This window comes from Hyla sarda, chromosome 1 (assembly GCF_029499605.1).
Source record: "Hyla sarda isolate aHylSar1 chromosome 1, aHylSar1.hap1, whole genome shotgun sequence".
NCBI classification, from domain to species: Eukaryota; Metazoa; Chordata; class Amphibia; order Anura; family Hylidae; genus Hyla; species Hyla sarda.
Window position 1 is genome coordinate 250498824 of NC_079189.1, and position 26492 is coordinate 250525315.

The following is a 26492-nucleotide window of genomic DNA, read 5'->3' on the forward strand; positions in this document are numbered from 1 at the left end:
GGCAGGGAAGGAGTGCAAAACTGATCTCACCCACTCCCTCTATCCTTACCTACTTGCCTATCCGCCCTAAATAGTGGATCGACAACCATGGTGATAGTCCCTCCCCAAATATGTTATGGAAATCACTGTCTTTACCAGAAGTTGTCAAAAGGTGCCAAGCACAAATACAGGCGAATAGTCAGAATCCCAAGCCGGATGATCAGAAATAAAAGAAACAATGCTAGCTACTGGAGTAAGCTCTTTTGCAGGCATAATGCAGGCTTAAATAGGAAGCTACTCATGTGAAAAGCCAACAGGGTCAGCTGAACTAGCCCAGACAGTTGGGCATAACCCAGCAACCAAAACAAACAAAATTAAGTTTAAAGCTAGAAAGATTTAACCCTGTGGGCTCTGGCAGAACCAGACATCACAGTACCCCCCCCCCTTTATGAGGGGCCACTGGACCCTTAACAACTTGAAAGTACAGAGGTACAAGCTTGGACACAGATGGACCATCAAAATCCTTATCTGTATCCTTGTCCTCAATTTCACACCACTTATTAGTGTCCTCCTCGCTTATCACAGATTCAGATGAAACAATATTAATTGGCTTATTAGCAACCTTAGAGGCCAATCAGAATGGACTTCAGAAAATGTCACGTATGGGCAGGGAAGGAGTGCAAATCTGATCTCACCCACTCCCTCTATCCCTGCCTACTTGCCTATCCGCCCTAAATAGCGGATCGACAACCAATGACAGTCCCTCCCTAAATATGTGATGGAAGTCACTGTCAACAAAATAAACTACAAAACAAATGGAGGTCGGAATACTGTATGGAATCACACAAACTAAGTCCTGAGTCTTTACCAGGAGTTGTCAAAAGGCACCAAGTCAGAAATACCAGATGATCAGAAATAAAAAAAAGTAACACTAGCTACTGGAGAAATCTCTCTCACAGGCAAGGTCTGAAGACACAATGCATGCTTAAATAAGGAGCTACTCAGGTGAAAAGCCAACGAGGTCAGCTGACTTAGCCCAGACAGCTAGGCGTAACCCAGCAACCCAAACAAACAAAAGAAACTTCAGAGCTAGAAAGATATAACCCTGTGGGTTCTGGTAGAACCAGACATCACAACTGTATTTTGAGTATACAAGTTCTAGTAATATGCACCAAAATCTTTGAGTACCTCTTGAGAAAGGGAAACCGAAATGATCGTAGGGGTTGGGGCACAGGCTGCTATCCCACATGGGTAAGAACTTTTAGTCTGCATTACTTACTTACTTGCTGCTGCCATTTACTCTCCTGATCTGTATCTGCATATGTGTATTATTGTTTACCTTTGCCTGGGACAGTATTGTTAGTGTTTCATATGAGTGAGCACTGATCACTCCAATTTAGGAGTATCATTTACTTGTGCAATAATCACTGTTATTGGAGTTTTTTTTTACTATCCTTACCATGGCTACAATACCTTAAGCACATTGTTAGTACATTTCAGGATTGGTTTTAAAGCACATCTAGCTACTACATGCACTTTATTTCTACATATTGGTAGCAAAAGAGTTTTTATGATGTAGCAGTTTCTTTGTTAGGCCCTTTTTTGTATTGGTAACTTCTACAATATCAATCCATATTGCGTCCATCTATATGTCATTTTTAATATGTCTTCAATAAAGATGATTTGATTTTTATTATATCAGGTGTTTTCTGAACTCTCTTGGTGTATAACTTACTGTATTTTGTCTCTGTAAAGAGACATGCAGGTAATTGCTGAAGGGATAAGATTTTTTGTTCACTGAAAAATATACACTTTTTTAACCAATGTATATTAGGGATCGACCGATATCGATTTTTTAGGGCCGATACCGATAATCTGTGGAGGTTAGGGCCAATAGCCGATAACTTATACCGATATTCCGGTATAAGTTATCGGCTATTTACCCCCCCCATCGCACCCCCTACCTCCCCACTGCACCGCGCTGCACCCCACACTGCACCACCCTGGCCCCATTGCCTCCCCCATCCCCGGTTTTATAATTATCTGCTCGCGGGGCCCGGGGTCCACTCTACATCTGGCTCCGGTGGCGTCCTCCTGAGCTGTCACTGTGCACACTGACGGTGACGTCGCGTCACGTCACTCGTCATTGCGCACAGCGTAACGCAGGACGCAGCAGGAGCCAGAAGTGGCGTTGACCCCGCTGCGGTGGGGGGTGTGACGCGGTGCGGCGGGTCGGTGGGGGGCGGTCGCGGTGCAGTGGGGGCAGTGCGGGGGGCGGGGCATTATCGGCATATCGGCAAGGTAATTGCCGATACAGATAATGCCCAAAATCGTCTGATAATCGGCCAAACCGATAATCGGTCGATCCCTAATGTATATTACAAATATACATATAATGTTATTATCTTTCTTATACAACAGGTTCTTGCAAATGACAGTGCCCATTTAAAAATGGATTGAGATGTGAAGCAACGCCTCCAGTGTTTTGTTGTGTAAAGAGCACAAAGGTCTATGCTATCCTATCCAGCTAAAAAATAAAATAGATTGTGACAGAAACTACATAAATGTATGCATTCTTATAGAAGATTAAGTATCTATGTAAAAATAAGAAAATGTGGGTTGAAAAGATCCTGACCCATGGATCCACCACAAAGACCAGAATTGCAAATTTTAAACCCATCAACTATTTTATTTTCCATCAGCAAATTCCCAACGAAGCTGCTCAAAATGTGCATGATTTGGCAGGGACTTTTTCAGCAGTTGTATGTGGATTTTTTGTGTACATTTTCTACAGCAAATTTGTTTGTACTTGTGGACTTACTCTCACAGAGATGCATCAAGCAGTCAAAAACATTAACAGGAAAGTCACAACTTTGACACCATCCTGTAAAATGTAGCACCTGATAACATGTGGTAAAGTTGAGTAATAAAAGAATTGTTCCTATTTGCAGTTTTACCATGTAAGTGTCACATGAGTTAACTAGAAAGTTGATATTAAGAGTGTGTTCTCACCTTTTTTATAAAGTTTTGAAGCCAAAGACAGGTATGGCTTTAAAAAGAGAAGGAGCCTTAGTCTTTCTGTTATATGTGTCCATCATTTATACTTTACCTAGCTATCTAGGCACACAGTAGTGCCATATACAACATTTAAGAACTAATGAATTAAAAAGCACATACAGTAGTATGCACAAATATCATAGAGCATTGCAGCAAAGCTGTGACCCTGGCTACTTACCCTTTAAACTCAATATATGCACCCTGTTCCAAATTATTATGCAAATGACATTTTTCTAATTTACCTAAATAATTGATGTAAATAACAGTCAGCATAATTCTCATGTTATCAACTATTAAGAGTACAATTCAAATTTTATTGAACAAACCTCCTAATGATAACAGTATTTTTTTAAAAACATTAAAAACTTAGAGTGCACTGTTCCAAATTATTACATACAGTAAGTTTCAAAACACTTTATAGGTTGTAAAGAACTGAAAATTGTCATTTGTTGTGTTTGCAGCATATTTACTGAAATCTAAAGCTATTTCAATCAAACTTTTAACAACAATTTAACTTTTTAAACATTTTAACAGGTCACGTTACATTTTAACATAGGACCTCTTATTTGATAGCAGCTTCGCAAGTCTTGCATCCATTGAACTTGTGAGTTTTTGGACAGTTTCTGCTTGAATTTGTTTGCAAGATGTCAAAATAGCCTCCCAGAGCTGCTGTTTGGATGTAAACTGCCTCCCACCCTCATAAATCTTTTGCTTGAGGATGCTCCAAATGTTCTCAATAGGATTGAGGTCAGGGGAGGATGGAGGCCACACCATGACTTTCTCTCCTTTTATCCCCATAGCAGCCATTGATGCAGAGTTATTCTTTGCAGCATGAGATGGTGCATTGTCATGCATGAAGATGATCTTATTACAGAAAGCATAGTTCTTCCTTCTGTACCAGGGAAGAAAGTGGTCAGTCAGAAACTCCACATACTTTGCAGAGGTCATCTTTAAACTTTTGGGGACCCTAAAGGGGCCGACCAGCTCTCTTCCCATGATTCTGGCCCAAAACATGATTCTACCACCGCCTTACTGACGTCGCAGCCTTGTTGGAACAGGGTGGCCGTCCACCAACCATCCACCACTCCATCCATCTGGACCATCCAGGGTTGCAAGGCACTCATCAGTGAACAGGACTGTTTGAAAATTAGTCTTCATGTATTTTTCTGCCCAATGCATCCGTTTCTGCTTGTGAGCATTGGTTAGTGGTGGCTGAATAGAAGGTTTATGCACAGTTGCAAGACTCTGGAGGACTCTACACCTGTAGATGTCCGTGGAACACCAGAGACACCAGAGGCTTCAAATATCTGTTTGCTGCTATGTAGTGGTATTTTAGCAGCTGCTCTCTTGATCCGATGCATTGATCTGGCAGAAATCTTCCTCAATGTGCCTTTATCTGCACAAACCTGTCTGTGCTCTGAATCAGCCACAAATCTCTTAATAGTGCGATGATCACGCTTAAGTTTTCATTTTCGTGAAATATCTAATGTTTTCATACCTTGTCCAAGGCATTGAACTGCAGAGAGATCCTTTTTCTTCCCCATATTTCTTGAAAATGGTGCTCTGCTTAATAATGTAGAACACCCACCTTTAATAGTTTTTACTTTTATTGGGCTCATCTGGCAATCTAATTATCACGGGTGTTCGAGATTGTTTTCAATTATCAAAAGAGTCCTGGGACACAATACCATCCATGAGTTAAACTGAAAAACAAAATATTTAATCTTTGTGACACTTAAATAGAATTTGCATAATAATTTACAACAGGATGTAAACCTGATGTAACACCCCAATGAGTGTGGACCTGCTGTGCCAACTACTGGTTTGGCTCTGGGACAAACTTGGGAGTGAAGTCTAAGTTTTCCCCTGATTTTCATCCCTTATCCTGCTCCAGTATGCGGAAGCTGGTCTTAGCTGCAGGGAAACACCAGGTCGCTACCATAAAAGTGGTTCAGATGGTACCAAGTACCAATGGATACAGGCAGGTAGAGCGAACTGAAGCTAGATCAGCTCGCAAAGTCAGTAGAGACAAGACTGACTAGCTATGTTCATGTGATGGAATTTTCATGCGGAATTCCACATTAATTTCAATGGGATTCTGCTGCACTGTGCACACTGCAGAACTTCTGTGGCAGAAATCCCAATTCCAGAGTTTGCAGAAAGAAAATACATGTCTGTTCTTTCTGCGGAGTCTGCACGGAAATGCAATGCTGTCTACAAGATGGTGCGTTTCTGAGAGCTTCTAGCACTGCCATGTTCTGCCAGTGCTCCGCTGTTGGTGGAATGTCCAAATGGAAATTTTCTGTGTGAACATTCAACAGTGTGAACATAGCCACTAGGTGTTTTAGCAGTGCTAGTGCTGGGGAACAGAATAGCTGTGTAGCTAGGCAGGTACAGAAGGATGAGGCTAGCGATGGAGTCAGAAAACAGGCTATTGTCTGAAACACAGAAATATATCAGATTCAAACACCAGCAGAACCTTCGCTTTGGCAATCCACAATGTTGCTCAGCCAGAGAGGAGGGCAGAGCTCCCTTAAATAGGTGATGCCAGTCAGGGATTGAAGGAGGAGCAGAATCAGAGGCAGGCACTGACCGATTAAAAAGACAGACCTTGTGTGTCCACTACTGGATGCACCAGACAGTGTCGCCCCCTGAGACAGTGCAGAGGGAACTGGAAGAGGGAACTGGAGCCTGCAGCGAGGAGGAGGAGCCATGCATGCAGTTCAGCCAAGGTAGGCATCAGGATGTGGTACACGCTGGCTGCTGCCAACCACCAGAGTTACACCTGATAAAATGTATAAAGTTGTATGCACTTACAAGAGGGAAGGAAGTAGACAGACCATTATCTGTTGCAGAACTCCATTATTATTATTTTTTTTATGAAATTTGGCCAGTAGTCACTTTAAATGACCATTTTACCCTTAAGAGAATTCTCACTGGATATCAATATATGCTTTAAACTTATACATGTATGTGGTGCCACAGGGATGTTAGGAGAAATACCTTATCACTTTGTGAGGCCAGGGCACTGTTATCCTATACACAGTCTGAGGTTGGGGACAGCTTCTCCTGGGCCAGATACGGGGAGTAAATGAACACACCGACGTCAGGTTACATAACTGTCTTTACTGAGCTGGGTGCAGATGGTAATACACATACAGTTGGTTTTAGGTGAGAGGATGCTGCAAGACAGTACGTTTCCAATTCATCTGAAAGTAACAGGCCCTGTCTATTGTTGTTTTAGGTCCATGGGTCCTGCTGTATAGCATGTCACCAAATGCTGTTAAAACAGCTCAGGCAAGATGGCAGCCCCATAACAATGCCCAAAAAAGCTAATAAAAAATTAAATCAGAAAATAGACACAGATTCATAAAAAGGAACATTTTAGTATCTGTAAATAAAAATAAATAGGTGAAACATTCCCTATATGAGGTGAGGTCAATTTGTTTATGTGTAAAGTGTGTTTCAATCTTGAAGCTTCAGAATTTTGGTACCCTGGTCAAAATGTAATTGTGCACCATTGGTGTTAACCAAAAGCTAAGTACTTTTAGGGATGTAGACAGGTGTCCTATGATCTGTAAATTTTATGTATTGCACCTCACTCTTGGCAGGTCAATATAATTGGTATTTTCCCTCTAGGCAGAAAAGGAAAAAAATGAATTGCCATTGCATTACTCAACTACTTTAGTGAAAAAAAATATGCATCTGATAACTAAATATATGTAAATGTATCTTAAACAATTGTTAGGAAATGCGAGGTACAAAACTTGAAATAAAAAAAATTATAATCATACTGTGCCATCTAGTGTTCAAAATAGTTAAATAGTTACATAGTTTAAAAAGTCCATCCAAGTTCAAGCTAAAGCAAATTGTCCCATGACAGAGGAAAAATTCCTTCCCGACTCTAATATGGAAATCAGAAGAAATCTCTGGATCAACGTTCTATCCACATAAATCTAGTATCCATAACTTTTAATAGTATATTCTTCCAGAAAAAATTATTGAGTCAGACATCACAACATCATGTGACAGAGAGATCCATAATCTGTAAAGAATTCCCGTCTGTGATGATGATGAAACCTTCTTTTCTCTAGACGTAGAGGATGTCCCCTTGTCATGGTTAAGGGCCTAGGTATAAAAAGATCACTAGGAAGATCTCTGTCCTGTCCATTCATATGTTAACATGATAACATACACTGTATTACCCAGGGACGTGCACAGACATTTTGGGGGTCAGGGGCTGAACTAAAAAAAAAAGGGCATTTTTATTTATTAATTGCCCACATAATGATGCCGGACTGCCCAGGGCCCTTATAGGAGGAACATCAAAAGGGTAGGGGCTCAAGCCCCCTTTCTAGTCAACCTGTGCATGTCTGGTATTACCAAAGGACTAGAGTGTTTATCCAGCTTTACCGGCTGCTTTGCCAAATTTAGGTGGCTGAAGGTTTGTTAGACAGCAAGATTTTTGTTGCATAAAGATATTTCATGAGGTTCAAAAAAAGACATGAGTCCATCAAGTTCAACCTAAACCCCAATGTGTTAATCCAGAGGAACGTAAAAATTATATAAATATGAGGCTGATGCCAATTGCCCCATAACAAAGGAAAGATTCCTTCCTAACCCCAATATGGCCATCATCCCTGGATTAACGTCCTATCCACATAAATCTATTATCCATAACCTAATATTATATTTTTCCAGAAAAACTTGCAGACCCCTCTGAACTTGTTTATTGAGTCAGACGTCATAAAATCATGTGGCAGTGAGTTACTTAGTCGTGCCTACATCTGCATTAGATAAAGCGTTTGTCTGTCTCCGGCTCTCCTATAGCGATACATGGAGGGGGCGTGTCAGCCACCACTTCGTGCGTGAGTCTACACGCTCCATGCAGGAGATCGCAGGGGGGAGGGGGGTTTCTTTGGTCGGACAACCCCTCCCCACCCCACATCCCTGTGATCTAAAACTTATCCCCTATCCTTTGGATGCCGTATGCTAAACAACTGAGGCACATTTGATGGGCAGAGGCTGAAGTAAAAATAGTAGATACCTTACATATGTTAAAGGGGAACTCAAGTACATAAGTACGTATCCCCATCCCCATGTATTTACACTTTTTAAAAACATTTTATTTACATTTTTGTACTACAACCCCCAGTATGTAAAGTGTTAATGCATTACAAGCTCACAACCTCCTGAACACATGGCAAGAACGCTCTACAGTCTGAAGTGTCCACTTGTCTTGCTTGCTGGAGGTTGTGAGCTTGTAATGCATTGTCACTTTACATACTGGAGGTTGTAGTGCTTTGTCCCTTTCCATACTGAGGGTTGTGGTGCTTTGTCCCCTTCCATATTAGAGTCTGTACTGTAGACTCTAAATGTCACTTTACACTTGTGGTTTTGTTGCGCTGCCGTGACTTGGACAGCGCTGTATATATAAAATAAAAAAAAGGGGTGGCATTAAGGGGCAGGTGCACAATAGGGCAGGGGCTCAAGCCCCCTTCGAAGCCTATGTGTGCACATCCCCAAGGGTGACAAGTTAGTTTAAAGAATAGAAACGGCACTATGAAGTGTTAGGTATGTCAGTAATATTTCCAAATTGTACGGAAGAAAGGAAGCCAACTGTTCTAGCTTTTGCTTATATATCCTGCCTTACTAGTGCAATGCCAGTAACAGGGTGAATTTAAAGTGGCTCAGCTCCTAATACAGCATTAACTGCATTCCCTGTCACATACTGTCCCATACACAGTGCAGAACCTTGAACTTACAATCAGGGATGGACTGACGGGCCTGTCTAATCGGACGTGGTCCGATTGTCTGGACGGGTAAAGGGCCCGCTGCTGCCGATGCTACTGAGGATCCAGTAGCCTTCTGCTGTATGTGCGGTACACACAAATGCAGCAGAAGGCGTCCCCTCTGTGTGAGCCGCATCTGCGGCCTACAGAGAGGAAACATGACCCCTGCCCCCATGCAGCACACAGAGCATGCGCCAATGACATAACTCATCGGTGCCTGCACTGTGGTGGAAGGTAGATGCCGGCCACTACTGCACACCGGAAGAGAAGACCGCTGCATGGGACATCAGGTGAGCATATATATATATATATATTTTTAACCTGGGAATGGGGGGACTCTGCTGCCTATACCTACTGGGGTAGGGTGAAAAACTCTGCTGCCTACACCTACTGGGGGTGTGGAAGGGGTAAAAACTTCTGCCTACACCTACTGGGGGGAGCGGGAAAAACTCTGCTGTCTACACCTACTGGGGGAAACTCTACTGCCTACACACACTGGGGGGACCCTGCTGCCTACACCTACTGTGGGGGGGACCCTGCTGCCTAAACCTTTTTTGGGGGGCAGATCCTGCTGCCTACAACTACTGTGGGGGACCCTGATGCCCACACCTACTGTGGGGGAAGCCTGATGCCTACACCTATTGTGGGGGGACCCTGCTGCCTACACCTACCGTGGGGGATCCTGCTGCCTACACCTACTGTGGGGGATCCTGCTGCCTACACCTACTTTGGGGGGACACTGCTGCCTACAGCTACTTTGGGGGGACCCTGCTGCCTACACCTACTGTGGGGGGACCCTGCTGCCTAAGCCTACTTTGGGGGGACCCTGCTGCCTACACTTACTGTGGGGGACCCTTTGGCCTACACTACTGTGGGGGAAATCTGCTGCCTACGCCTACTGTGGTGGGACCCTGCTGCCAACACCAACTGTGGGGGAACTCTGCTGCCTACACCTACTGTGGGGGAACTCTGCAGCCTACACCTACTGTGGGGGAAATCTGCTTCCTACACCTAATGGGGGAACCTGCTGCCTACACCTACTGTGAGGGAACTCTGCTGCCTACACCCACTGTGGGGGAACTCTGCTGCCTACACCCACTGTGGGGGAACTCTGCTGCCTACACCCACTGTGGGGGGACTCTGCTGCCTACACCTACTGTGGGGGGACTCTGCTGCCTACACCTAAAGTGAAAGACTATCTACTATGTACCTGACTAGCGAATATGGGGACAATCTACCAAACTAATAGGAGGGCTACCTACTACCTACATAGGGGGGTTTCATACAGGGGGAACCTATCTGGGGGATTTACCTACAGGGGGCATAACTCCCTAGCTGGGTGACATTAACTACCTGATCTACTAGGGGCCACTACCTCTTGGGTACATTAACTACCTGTAACTTCCGTAAGCAACATCTTATTTTCTGTCTGCTAACACAAAGTACTCTGGATCCACCACTGGGTGGAGGGGGGTGCTGGCTACCTACTTGACTAACTACCTGGCTACATAACGTTAAACCTGGATGTCTAACTACTTACCAACCATACCTGGCTATCTAACTACCTACATACCTGGCTGCCTAACTACCTACCTACATATCTTGCTACCTACCTACATACCTGGCTACCTAACGATGTACATACCTGGCCTTCATAAATGGCTGCCTAACTACCTAGCTAGCAACCTACTTACCTGGCTAGTCACCTACCCACATACCTGGCTTTCTGATCTACCTACCTTGTTACTTATTTGCCTGGATACCTACCTACCTGCCCTTTTACTTTACAGGACTCCAAGAAGGGCATGATTACAGTTTGTGGGCCTATAGATGGAAAGATTGTGTAGAGGAGGGGAGGGCACTGGAAAAATGCAGAGTCTAATATGTTTGTCTTGTAAATGGTAAGAGATCGACATGGCGGTCTGATCCAGATGGAGAAGAAAAGGAAAGAGTACGAAGCTAATTAGGAAAGATGTAATTGTGAGTCCCTTGATGTAACTGTATGAAATCACTTATATGGTATACATATTCTATGTACAGCTGGTATATACCTCTATATGGTCCTGTACAGTGCATAGTGAAAGTATTCAAACATAAAGGTTTCAAACATAAAGATATAAAACTGTAATTTTTTTGTGAAGAATAAACAACAAGTGGGACACAATCATGAAGTGGAACGGAATTTATTGGATATTTCAAACTTTTTTAACAAATAAAAAACTGAAAAATTGGGCGTGCAAAATTATTCAGCCCCCTTAAGTTAATACTTTGTAGTGCCACCTTTTGCTGCGATTACAGCTGTAAGTCGCTTTGGGTATGTCTCTATCAGTTTTGCACATCAAGCGACTGAAATTTTTGCCCATTCCTCCTTGCAAAACAGCTGGAGCTCAGTGAGGTTGTATGGAGAGCGTTTGTGAACAGCAGTTTTCAGTTCTTTCCACAGATTCTCGATTGGATTCAGGTCTGGACTTTGACTTGGCCATTCTAACACCTGGATATGTTTATTTGTGAACCATTCCATTGTAGATTTTGCTTTATGTTTTGGATCATTGTCTTTTTGGAAGACAAATCTCCGTCCCAGTCTCAGGCCTTTGGCAGACTCCATCAGGTTTTCTTCCAGAATGGTCAATCCATCTTCCCATCAAATTTAACCATCTTCCCTGTCCCTGCTGAAGAAAAACAGGCCCAAACCATGATGCTGCCACCACCATGTTTGACAGTGGGGATGGTGTGTTCAGGGTGATGAGCTGTGTTGCTTTTACGCCAAACATAACGTTTTGCATTGTTGCCAAAAAGTTAGATTTTGGTTTCATCTGACCAGAGCACCTTCTTCCACATGTTTGGTGTGTCTCCCAGGTGGCTTGTGGCAAACTTTAAACAACACTTTTTATGGATATCTTTAAGAAATGGCTTTCTTCTTGCCACTCTTCCATAAAGGCCAGATTTGTGCAGTATATGACTGATTGTTGTCCTATGGACAGAGTCTCCCACCTCAGCTGTAGATCTCTGCAGTTCATCCAGAGTGATCATGGGCCTCTTGGCTGCATCTCTGATCAGTCTTCTCCTTGTATGAGCTGAAAGTTTAGAGGGACGGCCAGGTCTTCGTAGATTTGCAGTGGTCTGATACTCCTTCCATTTCAATATTATCGCTTGCACAGTGCTCCTTGGGATGTTTAAAGCTTGGGAAATCTTTTTGTATCCAAATCCGGTTTTAAACTTCTCTACAACAGTATCTCAGACCTGCCTGGTGTGTTCCTTGTTCTTCATGATGCTCTCTCCGCTTTAAACGGACCTCTGATACTATCACAGTACAGGTGCATTTATATGGAGACATGATTACACACAGGTGAATTATATTTATCGTCATTTAGGTCAACATTGGATCATTCAGAGATCCTCACTGAACTTCTGGAGAGAGTTTGCTGCACTGAAAGGAAATTGGCTGAATAATTTTGCACGCCCAATTTTTCAGTTTTTTATTTGTTAACAAAGTTTGAAATATCCAATAAATGTTGTTCCACTTCATGATTGTGTCCCACTTGTTGTTGATTCTTCACAAAAAATTACAGTTTTATATCTTTATGTTTGAAGCCTGAAATGTGGCAAAAGGTCGAAAAGTTCAAGGGGGCCGAATGCTTTCACTATGCACTGTATATAATCATTTATATCAGGGGTCCTATAACTATGGCCTGCGGGCCACATGCAGCCCGCCGAGGACATTTATCCGTCCCGAGGCTGCCTGGGACATCCCTGTGTCCCGAAAGATGTTTTTGGGACACAGGGATGCGCTCTCGGAGACCCCGCGTTTACTTTAAAAATGCAGGGGCCGCCGGGAAGGTGGCGCACGCAGGGACATCACTGACGCCGTGCGTACGCCCATAGCAACCAAGCACGGAGGAGCGGGGCAGTAATGAGGACGTGCGCTAGCCAGCTAGGTAAGTGTTACCAGAGGCACGTCAGCTTCGGTGCTCCGACCACCGCTCCTTCGGTACCGGCACTTACTGCTATGTACGGACTGGAGGAGCAGTGGTCGGAGCACTGAAGTGGGGCAGAACACAGGCATACAGCCTCCAGCCATACGCTGTATGGCTGGAGGCTGAATGTCTGTGGGGGAACATACTGCACCTAATGTGGGGGAACACTGCACCTAATGTGGGGAGCTATACTGCACCTAATGTGGGGGGACTATACTGCACCTAATGTGGGGGATCTATAATGCACCTAATGTGGGGGAACTATACTGCACCTAATGTGGGAGATCTATACTGCACCTAATGTGGGAGATCTATACTGCACCTAATGTGGGGGGAGCTATACTGCACCTAATTTGGGGGAAATATACTGCACCTAATTTGGGGGATCTATACTGCACCTAATGTGGGGAGCTATACTGCACCTAATGTGAGGAGCTATACTGCACCTAATGTGGGGGAACATTATCCTGCACCTAATGTGGGGGAACATTATACTGCAACTAATGTGGGGGAACATTATACTGCACCTAATGTGGGGGAACATTATACTGCACCTAATGTGGGGAGCTATACTGCACTTAATGTGGGGGAACATTATACTGCACCTAATGTGGGGGAACATTATACTGCACCTAATGTTGGGGAACATTATACTGCACCTAATGTGGGGGAACATTATACTGCACCTAATGTGGGGGAACATTATACTGCACCTAATGTGGGAGAACTGTATTGCACCTAATGTGGGGGAACTGTACTGCACCTAATGTGGGGGAACTGTACTGCACCTGATGTGGGGGAACTGTACTGCACCTAATGTGGGGGAATTGTACTGCACCTAATGTGGGGGAACTGTACTGCACCTAATGTGGGGGAACTGTACTGCACCTAATGTGGGGGAACTGTACTGCACCTAATGTGGGGGAATTGTACTGCACCTAATGTGGGGGAATTGTACTGCACCTAATGTGGGGGAATTGTACTGCACCTAATGTGGGGGAATAATACTGCACCTAATGTGGGGGAACTGTACTGCACCTAATGTGGGGGAACTGTACTGCACCTAATGTGGGGGAACTGTACTGCACCTAATGTGGGGGAATTGTACTGCACCTAATGTGGGGGAATTGTACTGCACCTAATGTGGGGGAATAATACTGCACCTAATGTGGGGGAACTGTACTGCACCTAATGTGGGGGAACTGTACTGCACCTAATGTGGGGGAACTGTACTGCACCTAATGTGGGGGAACTGTACTGCACCTAATGTGGGGGAACTGTACTGCACTTAATGTGGGGGAATTGTACTGCACCTAATGTGGGGGAACTGTACTGCACCTAATGTTGGGGAACTGTACTGCACCTAATGTGGGGGAACTGTACTTCACCTAATGTGGGGGAATTGTACTGCACCTAATGTGGGGGAATTGTACTGCACCTAATGTGGGGGAATTGTACTGCACCTAATGTAGGGGAACTGTACTGCACTTAATGTGGGGTAACTGTACTGCACCTAATGTGGGGGAACTGTACTGCACCTAATGTGGGGGAATTATACTGCACCTAATGTGGGGGAACTGTATTGCCAACCCTAATGTGGGGGAACTGTACTGCCAACCCTAATGTGTGGGAACTACAACCTAATGTGGGGGGATCTATACTGCCAACCTAATGTGGGGGGAAATGTGCTGAGTACTTAAAGTGGTAGTCCACTAATAAGATATATAAGTGTGCATAGGAATTTGTTCATGTTTTGTTATCTATAGTCCGGCCTTACAACGGTCTGAGGGACCGTGAACTGGCCCCCCGTTTAAAAAGTTTGAGGACCCCTGATTTATATAGTAGACAGATCTCTGTACAGCTGGTATCTGCCACTATATGGGCACTGTATATAATCCCTTATATAGTATACAGACACTGTATAGTATACTGGTCTGTGTATAGTGTTTTTATTTAGTACAGTATGGAGGTATTATCTAGTTATTGTGTGATGGTATATATTAACTCCTTCTATACCGGTATTATTGGTTATGGAAAATTATTTTACCTACCTTAAAGTGTTTCTTTTATATAAAATGTAGTTTATTTTGTGTGTAGGGGTGGTGGAGGAATTCGGGTGGAATAGCAGCAGAAGTGTGACCAGCGGCAGAGCATCGCAGGGGGTCCTTGCTTTTTTTGGTCCGGGGGCCCTGAGTGTTGTCAGTCTGCCCCTGCTTTCAATACAAAGTCATTAATAAATATATAAAAAAGAATAGGACCCAAAACTGACCCCTCTAGTAACAGTCACCTAATCAGAGTATTCACAATTTACTAACACACTTGCACACATTCTCGCCCAGCCCAAGCATTCTCATTTTATGTATCAACCTTTTATGTGGCACAGTATGAAATATTTGATAAAATCAAGATATACAACATCCAGAGATTCACCTTGGTCCAGACCTGATCTCACCTACTCATAACAGCTGATCAGCTTAGTTTCATGGAATTAATCGCTCATAAACCCATGCTGATATGGAGTCATACATTTATTTTTATTGAGATACTCTAATGTAGTATCTCTTAGAAAATCCTCAAACAATTTACATACAATTGAGGTTAGACTTACAGTTCTATCATTCCCGGTGTCACTTATTACCGAGAACCTATTCACTGAGAACCAAACCTCAAAGTTCTCAAAGTTTACAAAGTTCTCAAAGTTCGGCGAGCACGCTTTTTTTTTTTTGTAGACTTTTCATAAAACTCTACTGGTTTTATATACCCTTTACTGACATTAGCCTACTTCATATTCTCGAGTATAAGCCGACCCGAATATAAGCCGAGGCCCCTAATTTCACCCCAAAAACCCAGGAAAAGTTATTGACTCGAGTATAAGCCTAGGGTGGGAAATACATCATCCCCCTTGTCATCATCCAGACCCCTGTCATCATCCAGACCCCAGTCATTAACACCCTCATCATCATCCTGTCATCATCCCCCCCTTCATCATCATTACCCTGTCATCATCCCCCCTTCATTATTACCCTGTCATCATCCCCCCCTTCATCATTACCCTGTCATCATCCCCTTGTCATCATTACCCTGTCATCATCCCCCCTTCATCATTACCCTGTCATCATCCCCCCTTCATCATTACCCTGTCATCATCCCCCCCTTCATCATTACCCTGTCATCATCCCCCCCTTCATCATTACCCTGTCATCATCCCCCCTTCATCATCATTACCCTGTCATCATCCCCCCTTCATTATTACCCTGTCATCATCCCCCCCTTCATCATTACCCTGTCATCATCCCCCCTTCATCATTACACTGTCATCATTACCCTGTCATCATCCCACACCACCCCCTTCATCATCACCGCTTGTCAATGTCTGATTTAACAGTGGTCTTCAACCTGTGGACCTCCAGATGTTCCAAAACTACAACTCCCAGCATGCCCAGACAGCCATCGGCTGTCCGGGCATGCTGGGAGTTGTAGTTTTGAAACATCTGGAGGTCCGCAGGTTGAAGACCACTGCCCGGACCTTCGTCGTCATCCAGACCCCCTTCCCTCCCCCCTTTAGTTTTGTACTTACCTCTGCTTGGCGGGACGATAGGGTGAGCTGGTCTGGGCCAACTGTGCTGCAGAGACCATCCGGTGGGGAGGGATAGTTGTTCCGGGCAGTCCATCTTCACCAGGGGGCCACTTCTCCGCGCTTCGGGCTCGGCCCCGGAATAATGGCGTTGCCCTGACGACGACGCACAGGGACATTCATGAGCAACGTCCCTGTGCGTCGGCGTCAAGGCAACGTCATTATTCCGGGGCCAGGCCCGAAGCACGGAGAAGAGGCCCCCTGGTGAAGATGGACAGCCCGGAACGACTATCCCTCCCCACCGAACGGTCCCCACCGAACGGGTCTGGATGACGACGAAGGCCCGGGCAGTGGTCTTCAACTTGCGGACCTCTAGATGTTTCAAAACTACAACTCCCAGGATGCCCGGACAGCCGATGGCTTTCCAGGCTTGCTGGGAGTTGTAGTTTTGAAACATCTGGAGGTCCGCAGGTTGAAGACCACTGAGGGCGGAGAGTTCACTCGAGTATAAGCCGAGGGGGGTGTTTTCAGCACGAAAAATCATGCTGAAAAACTCGGCTTATACTCGAGTATATACGGTATGTTTTTTTCATTTGGTTGGCCTAACAATGGGGGACATTTATTAAAACCTGTCTAGAGGGAGAGTGGTGCAGTTGCCCATAGCAACCAATCAGATCGCTTCTTTCATTTTTCCCAGGCATTTTTAAAAATGAAAGAAGCAATCTGATTGGTTGCTATAGGGATTTGCACAACTTTTTCTCTGCACAGGTTTTGATAAATCTCCCCCACTGTCTTAATGCTTAATCAAATGGTTGCACTGAAATAAAATTGTTTAGCAAAGACTGTGGCATGAATATTGAATTTTGTATTCAGCAAAGCTATTTAAATGTTATTACCGTATAATAGCTGTCATCAGCACCAAGAGCCTTAGAGAGTCCAAAGTCGCTGATCTTTGCATAATGCTGGTTCACCAAAAGGACATTGCGGGCAGCCAAGTCACGGTGTACAAAGTTGTGTTCTTCAAGATACTTCATTCCCAAGGACACCTGGTGCATTAGTTCTACAATGTTATTGATAGGAATCTCATCCCTACAAGAGACAGACAATACAGTGTTCACTAGGAATAAAGAAGTAGAATTTAGCATTCTAAAAAATATAGTGCAAATTATACATTAAAAAAGTAAATGTAAGTGTATTTCTTAACTTTTTTTCATAATTTTTTTAGCATGCTAGAAAAGAATATAGAATTTTATTTGCAGTACTGTCCCGGTACAGCACGTGTTTTTGGTAGTTTTTAGGCAAATTACTGAAATTGCAGTAAAAATTTAACATTTTATCATAAAATGCATAATCACTTTTTGCTATTTTTACCGCAATTTGGGAAATCACAGTAAAAATGTGGTGGTACCGCAGAGTAGGTCTCTAACATCCACCAGCTCTGTGATGTTGCCATAGAGGAGTGAAAAAGGACTTCAACCTGTGAAACTTTGAAGAACTTCATGCTTAAGAGAGTTAAAGGGGTTATCCACCCTAAGGTGACTTTAGTACTTTCCTGCCTGACACTGCTGTTTTCTTTTTGTGAAATGGCTATTTCCTGTTGAACTTCCCTCCCACCAACTACAAGTCCCAGGATTCCTTGTTTGTAAGTGTTAGGTTACTTTTTTCCCTTCCAAACATCAGCTACACCACCCATTGCAGCACACCTGAGCTAAAATCCCTGCAGAGCTGTGGAGAATGATCTAACCCCCCCCCCATCCAGCTGTCGCTCCACCCATTGAGGCAGACAGGCTCCCTTCAACACCTGGCTAGGGATGTAATGTCTCAGGGCCAGCCCAATACATTGTGCTGCTTGGGTCCAGGAGTGAAATGCCATTTACCGTAAGGAATTAACAATGTTATATTTTAATAGTTTGGACAATTACGCGTGTGTGGTACCTTATATGTTCATTTTTATTTGTTTACATGTTTTTATATAGAAAATGGGAAAAGGGGGGTGATTTGGACTTTTAGTATGGAAGGGGTTAATGTGTGTTTTTTAAAACTTTATGTTATCCACCCCGCTAGACCACCAGGGATGGTTCAAAGCTCCCTTTAGACGCTGCTGTCAGCTTTGACAGCGGTAATCTAAAGGGTTAATAGCCGGCTGCGGCGATTGTCCCATGCCAGCTATTAGCGGCATCCTCCAGCTATTGAAAACAGCTAGGGGTCTCCGGGTATGGAGCTCGAGTTAGGAGCCCACTCCATACACCCTGAGTGGCACCTTGATGGACAAAAATCAAAAATCTTCAGCAATTTGCCGCTCATGTAAAGGTGCCACCTGGGTCCATTAAACTCAGCGGGACCCATTGTAGGGCCGGTCCTGCTCGGACCACACTGCATTCTGGCGAAACCTGAGACGACACTCATTTTGTATGCTGATAAAAATAAACATCGGGGCAAAGATCACATAAACATTGTGAGACCACCAATAAACATATGTACAGACACTACATTATAAACTACACACATTTTACAGCCTCTGTAGCACAGTCAAGTAAAAAAAAATCCTGGAATACCTCTTTAAGGCAGTGCTTAAAAAATAATGGCCACACAACATACTGACTAGTGTTGAGGGCAAATATTCGAAATGCGAATTTCTACAGCGAATATCAGCACTTCGTGATTTTACGGATATTTAGAATATAGTGATATATATTTGTAATGACGAATATTCTTTTTTTTTGCGAATATGGGAATATGCGAATATGCTAATATTCGTGAATATCGGCACTTTCAGTCAGAGGACACTGATCCCTCCCTTCTTTTGGGTGAGATATAATCGTGCATGCACACTATGAGAATTTAATTATGAATTTTTGCTTTAAAAAAAAGAGAACGAACATAGCGAATACGTGGATTTCGCAAACATAGGACGAATATTCATTCATATATTCACGAAATATCACAAATTTGAATATGGCCCCTGCCGCTCAATACTAAGGACACTTTGGGTCCAATTTGGACATTGTAACTCACTATTGTTGCCAAGGTTTAGACATTAATGTGTGTTGAGTTAGTTTGAGAGGTCAACAACATTAAACAGTTAGGGTGCATGCACACCACGTTTTTGCAATCCAGTTCCCGTATACGGTTTTCCTTCAAAAACCGTACTAAAACGTATTGAAAACCGGATGTATTGACTTAACATTGCAAACCGTATTGCAAACGCATCATGCGGTTATGTCCGTTTGGCGACTTTTACGGTTGGGCCCGGTTTTTCAGCCGTGTTCGCAACCGGAGTATACAGCGTTTTTAGGTCCGGTTGACCAACCGTATCCTAACCGGATACGTTTTTATTAACATGGAAGTCAATGAGAACTGGACTAAACCGTATGAGTGTACGGTTGCATCCATTTTAATCCCTCTGTTTTTATTATTGCACATGTGCAATGCAAGCTGAAAACACCACCCACCTTCTAGAATGTTCTTTCTGGAAAAACTTTATTTAAAAACAAGCCGAACATTGACAGACGTACACTTTTTTTAGGGTGAAAACGGATACAACCGGATTAAACCGTACATCACGATTCAAACCGTATACGGTTTCAAACCGGATACAGGTTGATCTATGTGCACACGGTTTAATACGGTTGAGTCCGGTTTTTGCCTATCCGTTTTTTACAAAAAACCTGATACAAGAACTGGATAGCAAAAACATGGTGTGCATGTAGGCTGTGCACTCAATACAGTGATCCCACAAGTTACAATATTAATTGGTTCCAGGATGACCATTGTATGTTGAAACCATTGTATATTGAGACCATAACTCTATGGAAACCTGGTAATTGGTTCTGAAGCCCCAAAATGTCATCCAAAAATAGGAAAAAGTGAAGATTACAGAAAAATAGATAACTAATACAGATAAAGCAAATCCTTACATATAAAAGTAAGAAAGATCTGCTAGGAGCTGTAAATATATGTAAAGGACAGGAGCTTCTTCAGGGTCCTGTACAGTACACACAGCATCCCAAAAAAATAAAATGGAGTCGCCCTCACCTGGGGTCCAAAGGAGCATCTAATAGCACAGGTAAAAAGTAGTACAGAATATGAAATACCTCCTTGCACTGTAGGAAGATGCCATCAGACAGTCAGTGCATACGCTTCAGTAAAACTGTCTGTAGTTTTGTATGTTGTCTGGTTTCAAGTTACAATGGTCCAGAAAAGACCAGAGTATGTTGAAAATATTGTATGCTGAGGCCATTGTAAGTTGAGTGTCATTTATTCAGTGTTGTCAAAGGAAAAGATATAATAAAATCTTTACAAAGTGAGGGGGTACTGTTTGTATATATATATATATATATATATATATATATATATATATTTAAATTAGCTCACCACACCACCTCTCATTTAAATATTTTTTTACCCAGAAGCCCGCGGAGTGCTAAATGGTCTAACTTGAATCCCCGTTACACCTGAAGAGGTGCCCTCTCCCCGAGGAAAGTACTGACCCCGTATATATATATATATATATATATATATATATACACACACACACACACACACATATTGTATGCATATATTATATTTACACTATTTAATTTATTTAAGACTCACTTTTTTGCTAAAAGAAACTTGTTCAGGGGTCCAGCAGCGGCCATTTCCATGACCAGCATGAGGCACTCTGCTTTGCACAGACCAATCATTCTAACAATGTAAGGATTGTCCAGTTGATGCATGATTTCTGCTTCTTTCATCATCTCATCCTTTACAGACTTTTCATTGTCATTCTGTATCTTCAATATCTTAATGGCCACATCTATTTGACGCCTGTAAAATATTACAAAAGTAAAGTGATAATGTACATATGCAAAGAAGCGATTAAGTATTATACTTTGTGGAATAAACCTTTTGCGGTTGCCATGGCAACCAGTCACAGCTCAGCTTTCATTCTACTAAAGCAGTTTAAAACTAAAAGCTTAAAAGTTTAAAACTAAAATATATACACCATGAATGTTATGCTGCAGATTTTATACTGTGAAAAACAATGTACATGGAAAAATTAAACACAGCATAAAATCTGCAGCATAGAATCCTCAGTATATACACTACCTGTGGACATACCCTTGAGGCTAGGTAGTTCCCATCTGTTTTTTTTTCTTTTTTAAGTAAAAACAAAAATCCCCATATGGCCATACAGCGTTCTTTTCATGAGACGCTGAACAGATGTTAGCTACAAATCAATAGGGAATTGCAAAACGCAATACCCACTTTATGTTTTTATCTTTGTGTTTTTCTGCATTCTTGGACTCTTCTTGGACAGTTTTTCAAAACTAGAGCATGTTCAAATGTTTATTTATTTATTTCTGTAAAATCTTGTAATTTTTCTCCTAAGGGTGCGTTCACACGTGCGTATTTTCTGCTGCAGATTTGCTTCAACAGATCTTGCTGCCTATTGAAGCCAATGGGCAGAAAAATCTGCAGCAGCATATCTGCTGCAGATCTGCAGCAAAAAAAGGCACATGTGAACGCACCCTAAAGAATTCTTTGTGAGAGAAGTGTGAGTTTTGTATTTGCATTTTTTCTGCCTCTTTTTATCTTATTTTTACTAAAGAGTTAACAAAAAGGAGTGGGCACATGTATAGGAAAAACTGGCAAAAAAAACGCTGTCCACACAAAAGTAAAGACATAAAAAAAACGCAAAAATACAGTAAAGTGCAATGGTATTTTGTCTGGTGTTTTTTTCTCTCAGCATTTTTTATTTATTTTTGTTAAAAAATTAAAAAAAAAAAAACAAGTGGAAACCTGGCCTCAGACAGCTGGAGGAGTGGGCCAAGATACCTGTAGACAAGAACAGAAGTGTCATTGAGAGTTACGGGGAGTTGCGGTGAATGACTCAAAAGGTTCTGTAACCAAATATTAAGTTCAGGGGAACCATCACTTTTGTCCAGATTTATTAATTCGTTTTTTCAAATTAATAAATCAAACGAAATGTCTGCTTTTCATTACTTCATTTTCAGTGAATTTTTATTCATTATTACTTTTGTCGAGTTATTTCAGCAGATGGAGGACAATTGTAAAATAGAAAGACTCACTTTTTCATCTTGTAAACCCCTTTTTTAACACAGCCAAAATTTCCTGAGCCCAGTTCTACTTCATCTATCAGAAGAAGTTCTCTTTTTAAGAAGACTTTGCGCTCCTTCAGTTCTTCTGGGTCACTGTAGGGGCTGTCATATACACTGGTGTCCATAGGCAAAACCCGAGGTTTAGAACCGCCTGATCATAATAGTAGATTACAAGATATTAAGATGTGGTATAGCAAATAAAGTTCTTGTTATAATAGTTTATAACTATGGAGACACATAGGTTTAACATAGGAGCCATAGAGCGAGGCCGACATGCCCCCTCCATATATCTCTATGGGAGAGGCGGGGATACAGCGTTTGTGCGTCCACCACCTCTCCCATGGAGCTGTATGGAGGGTCTGTGTCATCGACCTCAGTGAGGTCGACGACATGCGCATTAGCCGCGGTAATGCCGTGTCCCCGTAAAGATCATCATGGGGGTCCCAGCGGTCGGACCCCCGCGATCAGACACTTACAGTGTCTATGGCTGCAGTACTCATTTAATTCTAGATATAGGACTGGTAATGAAAGGTTAGTAATTCCCTGATTTGCTTCTATACAGAGAAACTGGTCCTAATAATACAATGATACATTACATAGTAATATACATACAAATATCCCAATCCCATCATGTTCTTACCAAGGGCAGGTTCCGGGGTGTATCCATCAAAATTAGCTGAGGGCTGTCTCTGGATAAAACAGATCATGATTGATAAAATGTTAATATTTCGTATACAGTATTAGAGTTTGCTGAGAATTTTATTAAAGGGCTGTCACGCCCCCTCCCATAGGCTTGCATTGAGGGGCGGAGCGTGACGTCACACAGGGGCGGAGGTGTGACGTCACATGCCGTCGCCCGTCGGCCCTGTGGTCGCTGGTAATCAGACCCGGAGCAAACACGCTCCGGGGACTGATTATAAACGGGGTGCCGCGTGCAAATCACGGGGGTCCCCAGTGGCGGGACTCCCGCGATCAGGCATCTTCTCCCCTATCCTTTGGATAGGGGATAAGATGTCTAAGCACCGGAGAACCCCTTTAAAAAGGTTGTCCAGGACTGTTGAATGAATTTAATTTTTTGTGGATGTTGTATGTTACAGTTAAAGGGGTATTCCAGGAAAAAAGATTTTTTTAGATCACCTGGCTACAGAAAGTTAAACAGATTTGTAAATGACTTCTATTAAAAAATCTTAATTCTTCCAATAGTTATCAGCTGCTGAAGTTGAGTTGTTCTTTTCTATCTGACAACAGTGCTCTCTGCTGACACCTCTGTCTGTCTCAGGAACTGTCCAGAGCATAAGAGGTTTGCTATGGGGATTCGCTCCTACTCTGGACAGCTTCCGAGACAGGTGTCACCAGAGACCAGTTAGACAGAAAAGAACGACTCAACTTCAGCAGCTGATAAGTACTGGAAAAATTTGGATTTTTTTAATAGAAGAGATTTACAAATCTGTTTAACTTTCTGGGGCCAGTTGATCTATAAAAAAAAAGTGTTTTCCTGGAATACCCCTTCAAAACTAGTTTTTAGTTAAAACTATTTTTCCCCGGTGAAAACTAGTTTTGACTGAACATCTTTGTGAAAACTAGAATCGACTGCTCTTCCCCAGTGAAAACTAGTTTTGACTGAATGCCTTTGTGAAAACTAGAATTGATTGTTTTTTCCTAGTTAAAAAAGTTTTTATTGAACATCTTTGTTTAAACACCAGTTTTTACTAAACGCCTTCTTACAAACTAGAATATTTACTGAACGACTTCATACAAACTAGAATTTACTGCTAACCAAAAACGAAAGTTCATCTAGCTCACACATGGTGCTTGAGAATGATTCTTATTGGTTGTGCGACGTCGCCAGGCTCAACTCATAGTGGGTTGACCACGCCGCCTCCACATACTCGTGTACCCCTCTGCTAAGCACGCTCATGTGGGCCGACCATGTCGTTCTTGCATACCCGTGTACCCCTCCACCAAGCACCATAACAAAACTTTTGAAATGCTGTACATCTTGGCAAAACAATAGTTTTTCTTATTTATACAGTCATGACCGTAAATGTTGGCACTCCTGAAATTTTTCTAGAAAAAAAAGTATTTCTCACAGAAAAGGATTGCAGTAACACATGTTTTGCTATGTACATGTTTATTCCTTTTGTGTGTATTGGAACGAAACCAAAAAAGAAAGGAGAAAAAGCAAATTGGACATAATGTCATACCAATCTCCAAAAATGGGCTGCAAAAATTCTTGGTACGCTTGAAAAATTGGGGAAAAATAAGATTGTTTCAAGCATATGATGATCCTTTAAACTCACCTGGGGCAAGTAACAGGTGTGGGCAATATAAAAATTACACCTGAAAGCAAATAAAAAGGAGAGAAGTTCACTTAGTCTTGGCATTGTGTGTCTGTGTGTACCACACTAAGCATGGACAACAGAAAGAGGAGAAGATAACTGTCTGAGGACTTGATAAACAAAATTGTGGAAAAATATCAACAATCTCAAGGTTACAAGTCCATCTCCAGAGATCTAGATTTGCCATTTACACAGTGCGCAACATTATCAAGAAGTTTGCAACCCATGGCACTGTAGCTAATCTTCCTTGGTGTGGACGGAAGAGAAAAATTGATAAGGTGCCAACTGCGGATAGTCCGGATTGTGGATAAGCAGCCCCAAACAAGTTCCAAAGATATTCAAGCTGTCCTGCCGACTCAGGGAGCATCAGTGTCAGCGCGAGCCATCTGTCCACATTTAAATGACAGGAGAGCCAGGAGGACCCCCTTTTCCTCCCCCTTCTCCACCCCGCCCCCTGTTGTGCATGTGATATCAGACTCACACAGAGGCCTGCTGGGGTCAGAGGAAAGATTTGAGACCCCAAGAGAACAAAGGATTAGAAAGTTACAAAGATAAGAGTATAAATACTGGCCCCTGCCATTTTATACTACCCCACCCCAACACAGTGACATCTCTGCATATTTACTCTATACTGTAACATCACTGTATGCATTATCTTAGTGCTGTGACATCATTGGGGTTATCCCTGTAATGTGACATCACTCATCACTGTGTATTATCCCTGTACCGTGTGCATTATCCCTGTACTGTGACATCACTGTGTGTATTATCCCTGTACTGTGACATCATTGGGGTTATTATCCCTGTAATGTGACATTACTCACACAGAGGCCTGCTGGGGTCAGAGGAAAGATTTGAAACATTTCACTCAAACAGGTTTGCCTAGTTGAAACTAGTTTAACCCCTTCCCGATGCATGACATACATGTATGTCATGGAAGGTTTTCCCGACCTGTGATGCACATGTATGTCATGCAGATATTGGCCGCCACTGAACGTGTAGCTCTGCGCCTGGTAAGATGGTGGCTGATAGCCAGACATCTTGCCTCAGGACCAGTACCCCCCCCCCCCCACCATGATCACTGCACCTCGCTGGAGCTGACAGGGGAAAAAGAAGGAAGAGCCACATGTGGTAGGTATGCCAGGGGGAAGGGGGGTAGTGGTGGAAATTGATGCCTGCCTACTTACAAGTGGAGAATTTCTAATCTAGAAAAATGCAACAAAAAAAAACACTGCATATATTAACAAAATTTACTACTACAGTAATATAAAGCACAATATGTCACAAAAAACAACCTTAACCAAAAAACAAACAAACACAAAAAAACTGTCAATTCTATTTTTCACAATGGCATAAATTCTACTGTGTACGAAGGCGTTCAGTGAATATTTTAGTTTGTACAAAGTAAAAACTGGTGTTTCAGCCAAGGCATTCTGTAAAAACTTGTGTTAACTAGAAAAAGCAGTCAATTCTAATTTTCACAAAGGTGTTCAGTCAAAACTAGTTTTCACTGGGGAAAAGCAGTGAATACTAGTTTTCACAAAGCCATTCAGTTAAAACTAGTTTTCACTGGGGAAAAGCAGTCAATACTAGTTTTCACAAAGGCATTTTGTCAAAACTAGTTTTCACAAAGGCATTTAGTTAAAACTAGTTTTCACTGGGGAAAGCTAGTT

The 26492-nt window shown here is 42.6% G+C and overlaps 1 protein-coding gene across 7 annotated transcripts in view; it reads right to left on the reverse strand.

Annotated features, from left to right (window-relative positions):
- The window catches only part of LOC130367743 (tyrosine-protein kinase ZAP-70), a 318125-nt gene that overhangs the window by 24004 nt on the left and 267629 nt on the right, over positions 1–26492 (reverse strand). For 6 of the 7 annotated variants that reach the window (XM_056570477.1, XM_056570457.1, XM_056570467.1 and 3 more), the window contains 4 exons: positions 23121–23169; positions 22451–22631; positions 20973–21185; positions 17273–17465 (listed from right to left, as the gene is read on the reverse strand). In XM_056570477.1, coding sequence (XP_056426452.1) covers positions 17273–17465; positions 20973–21185; positions 22451–22631; positions 23121–23169 — 636 coding nt within the window. Of the gene's footprint in view, positions 1–14853; positions 15013–17272; positions 17466–20972; positions 21186–22450; positions 22632–23120; positions 23170–26492 lie in introns of all 7 variants that reach the window. The other variant, XM_056570496.1, reaches the window with a different exon arrangement.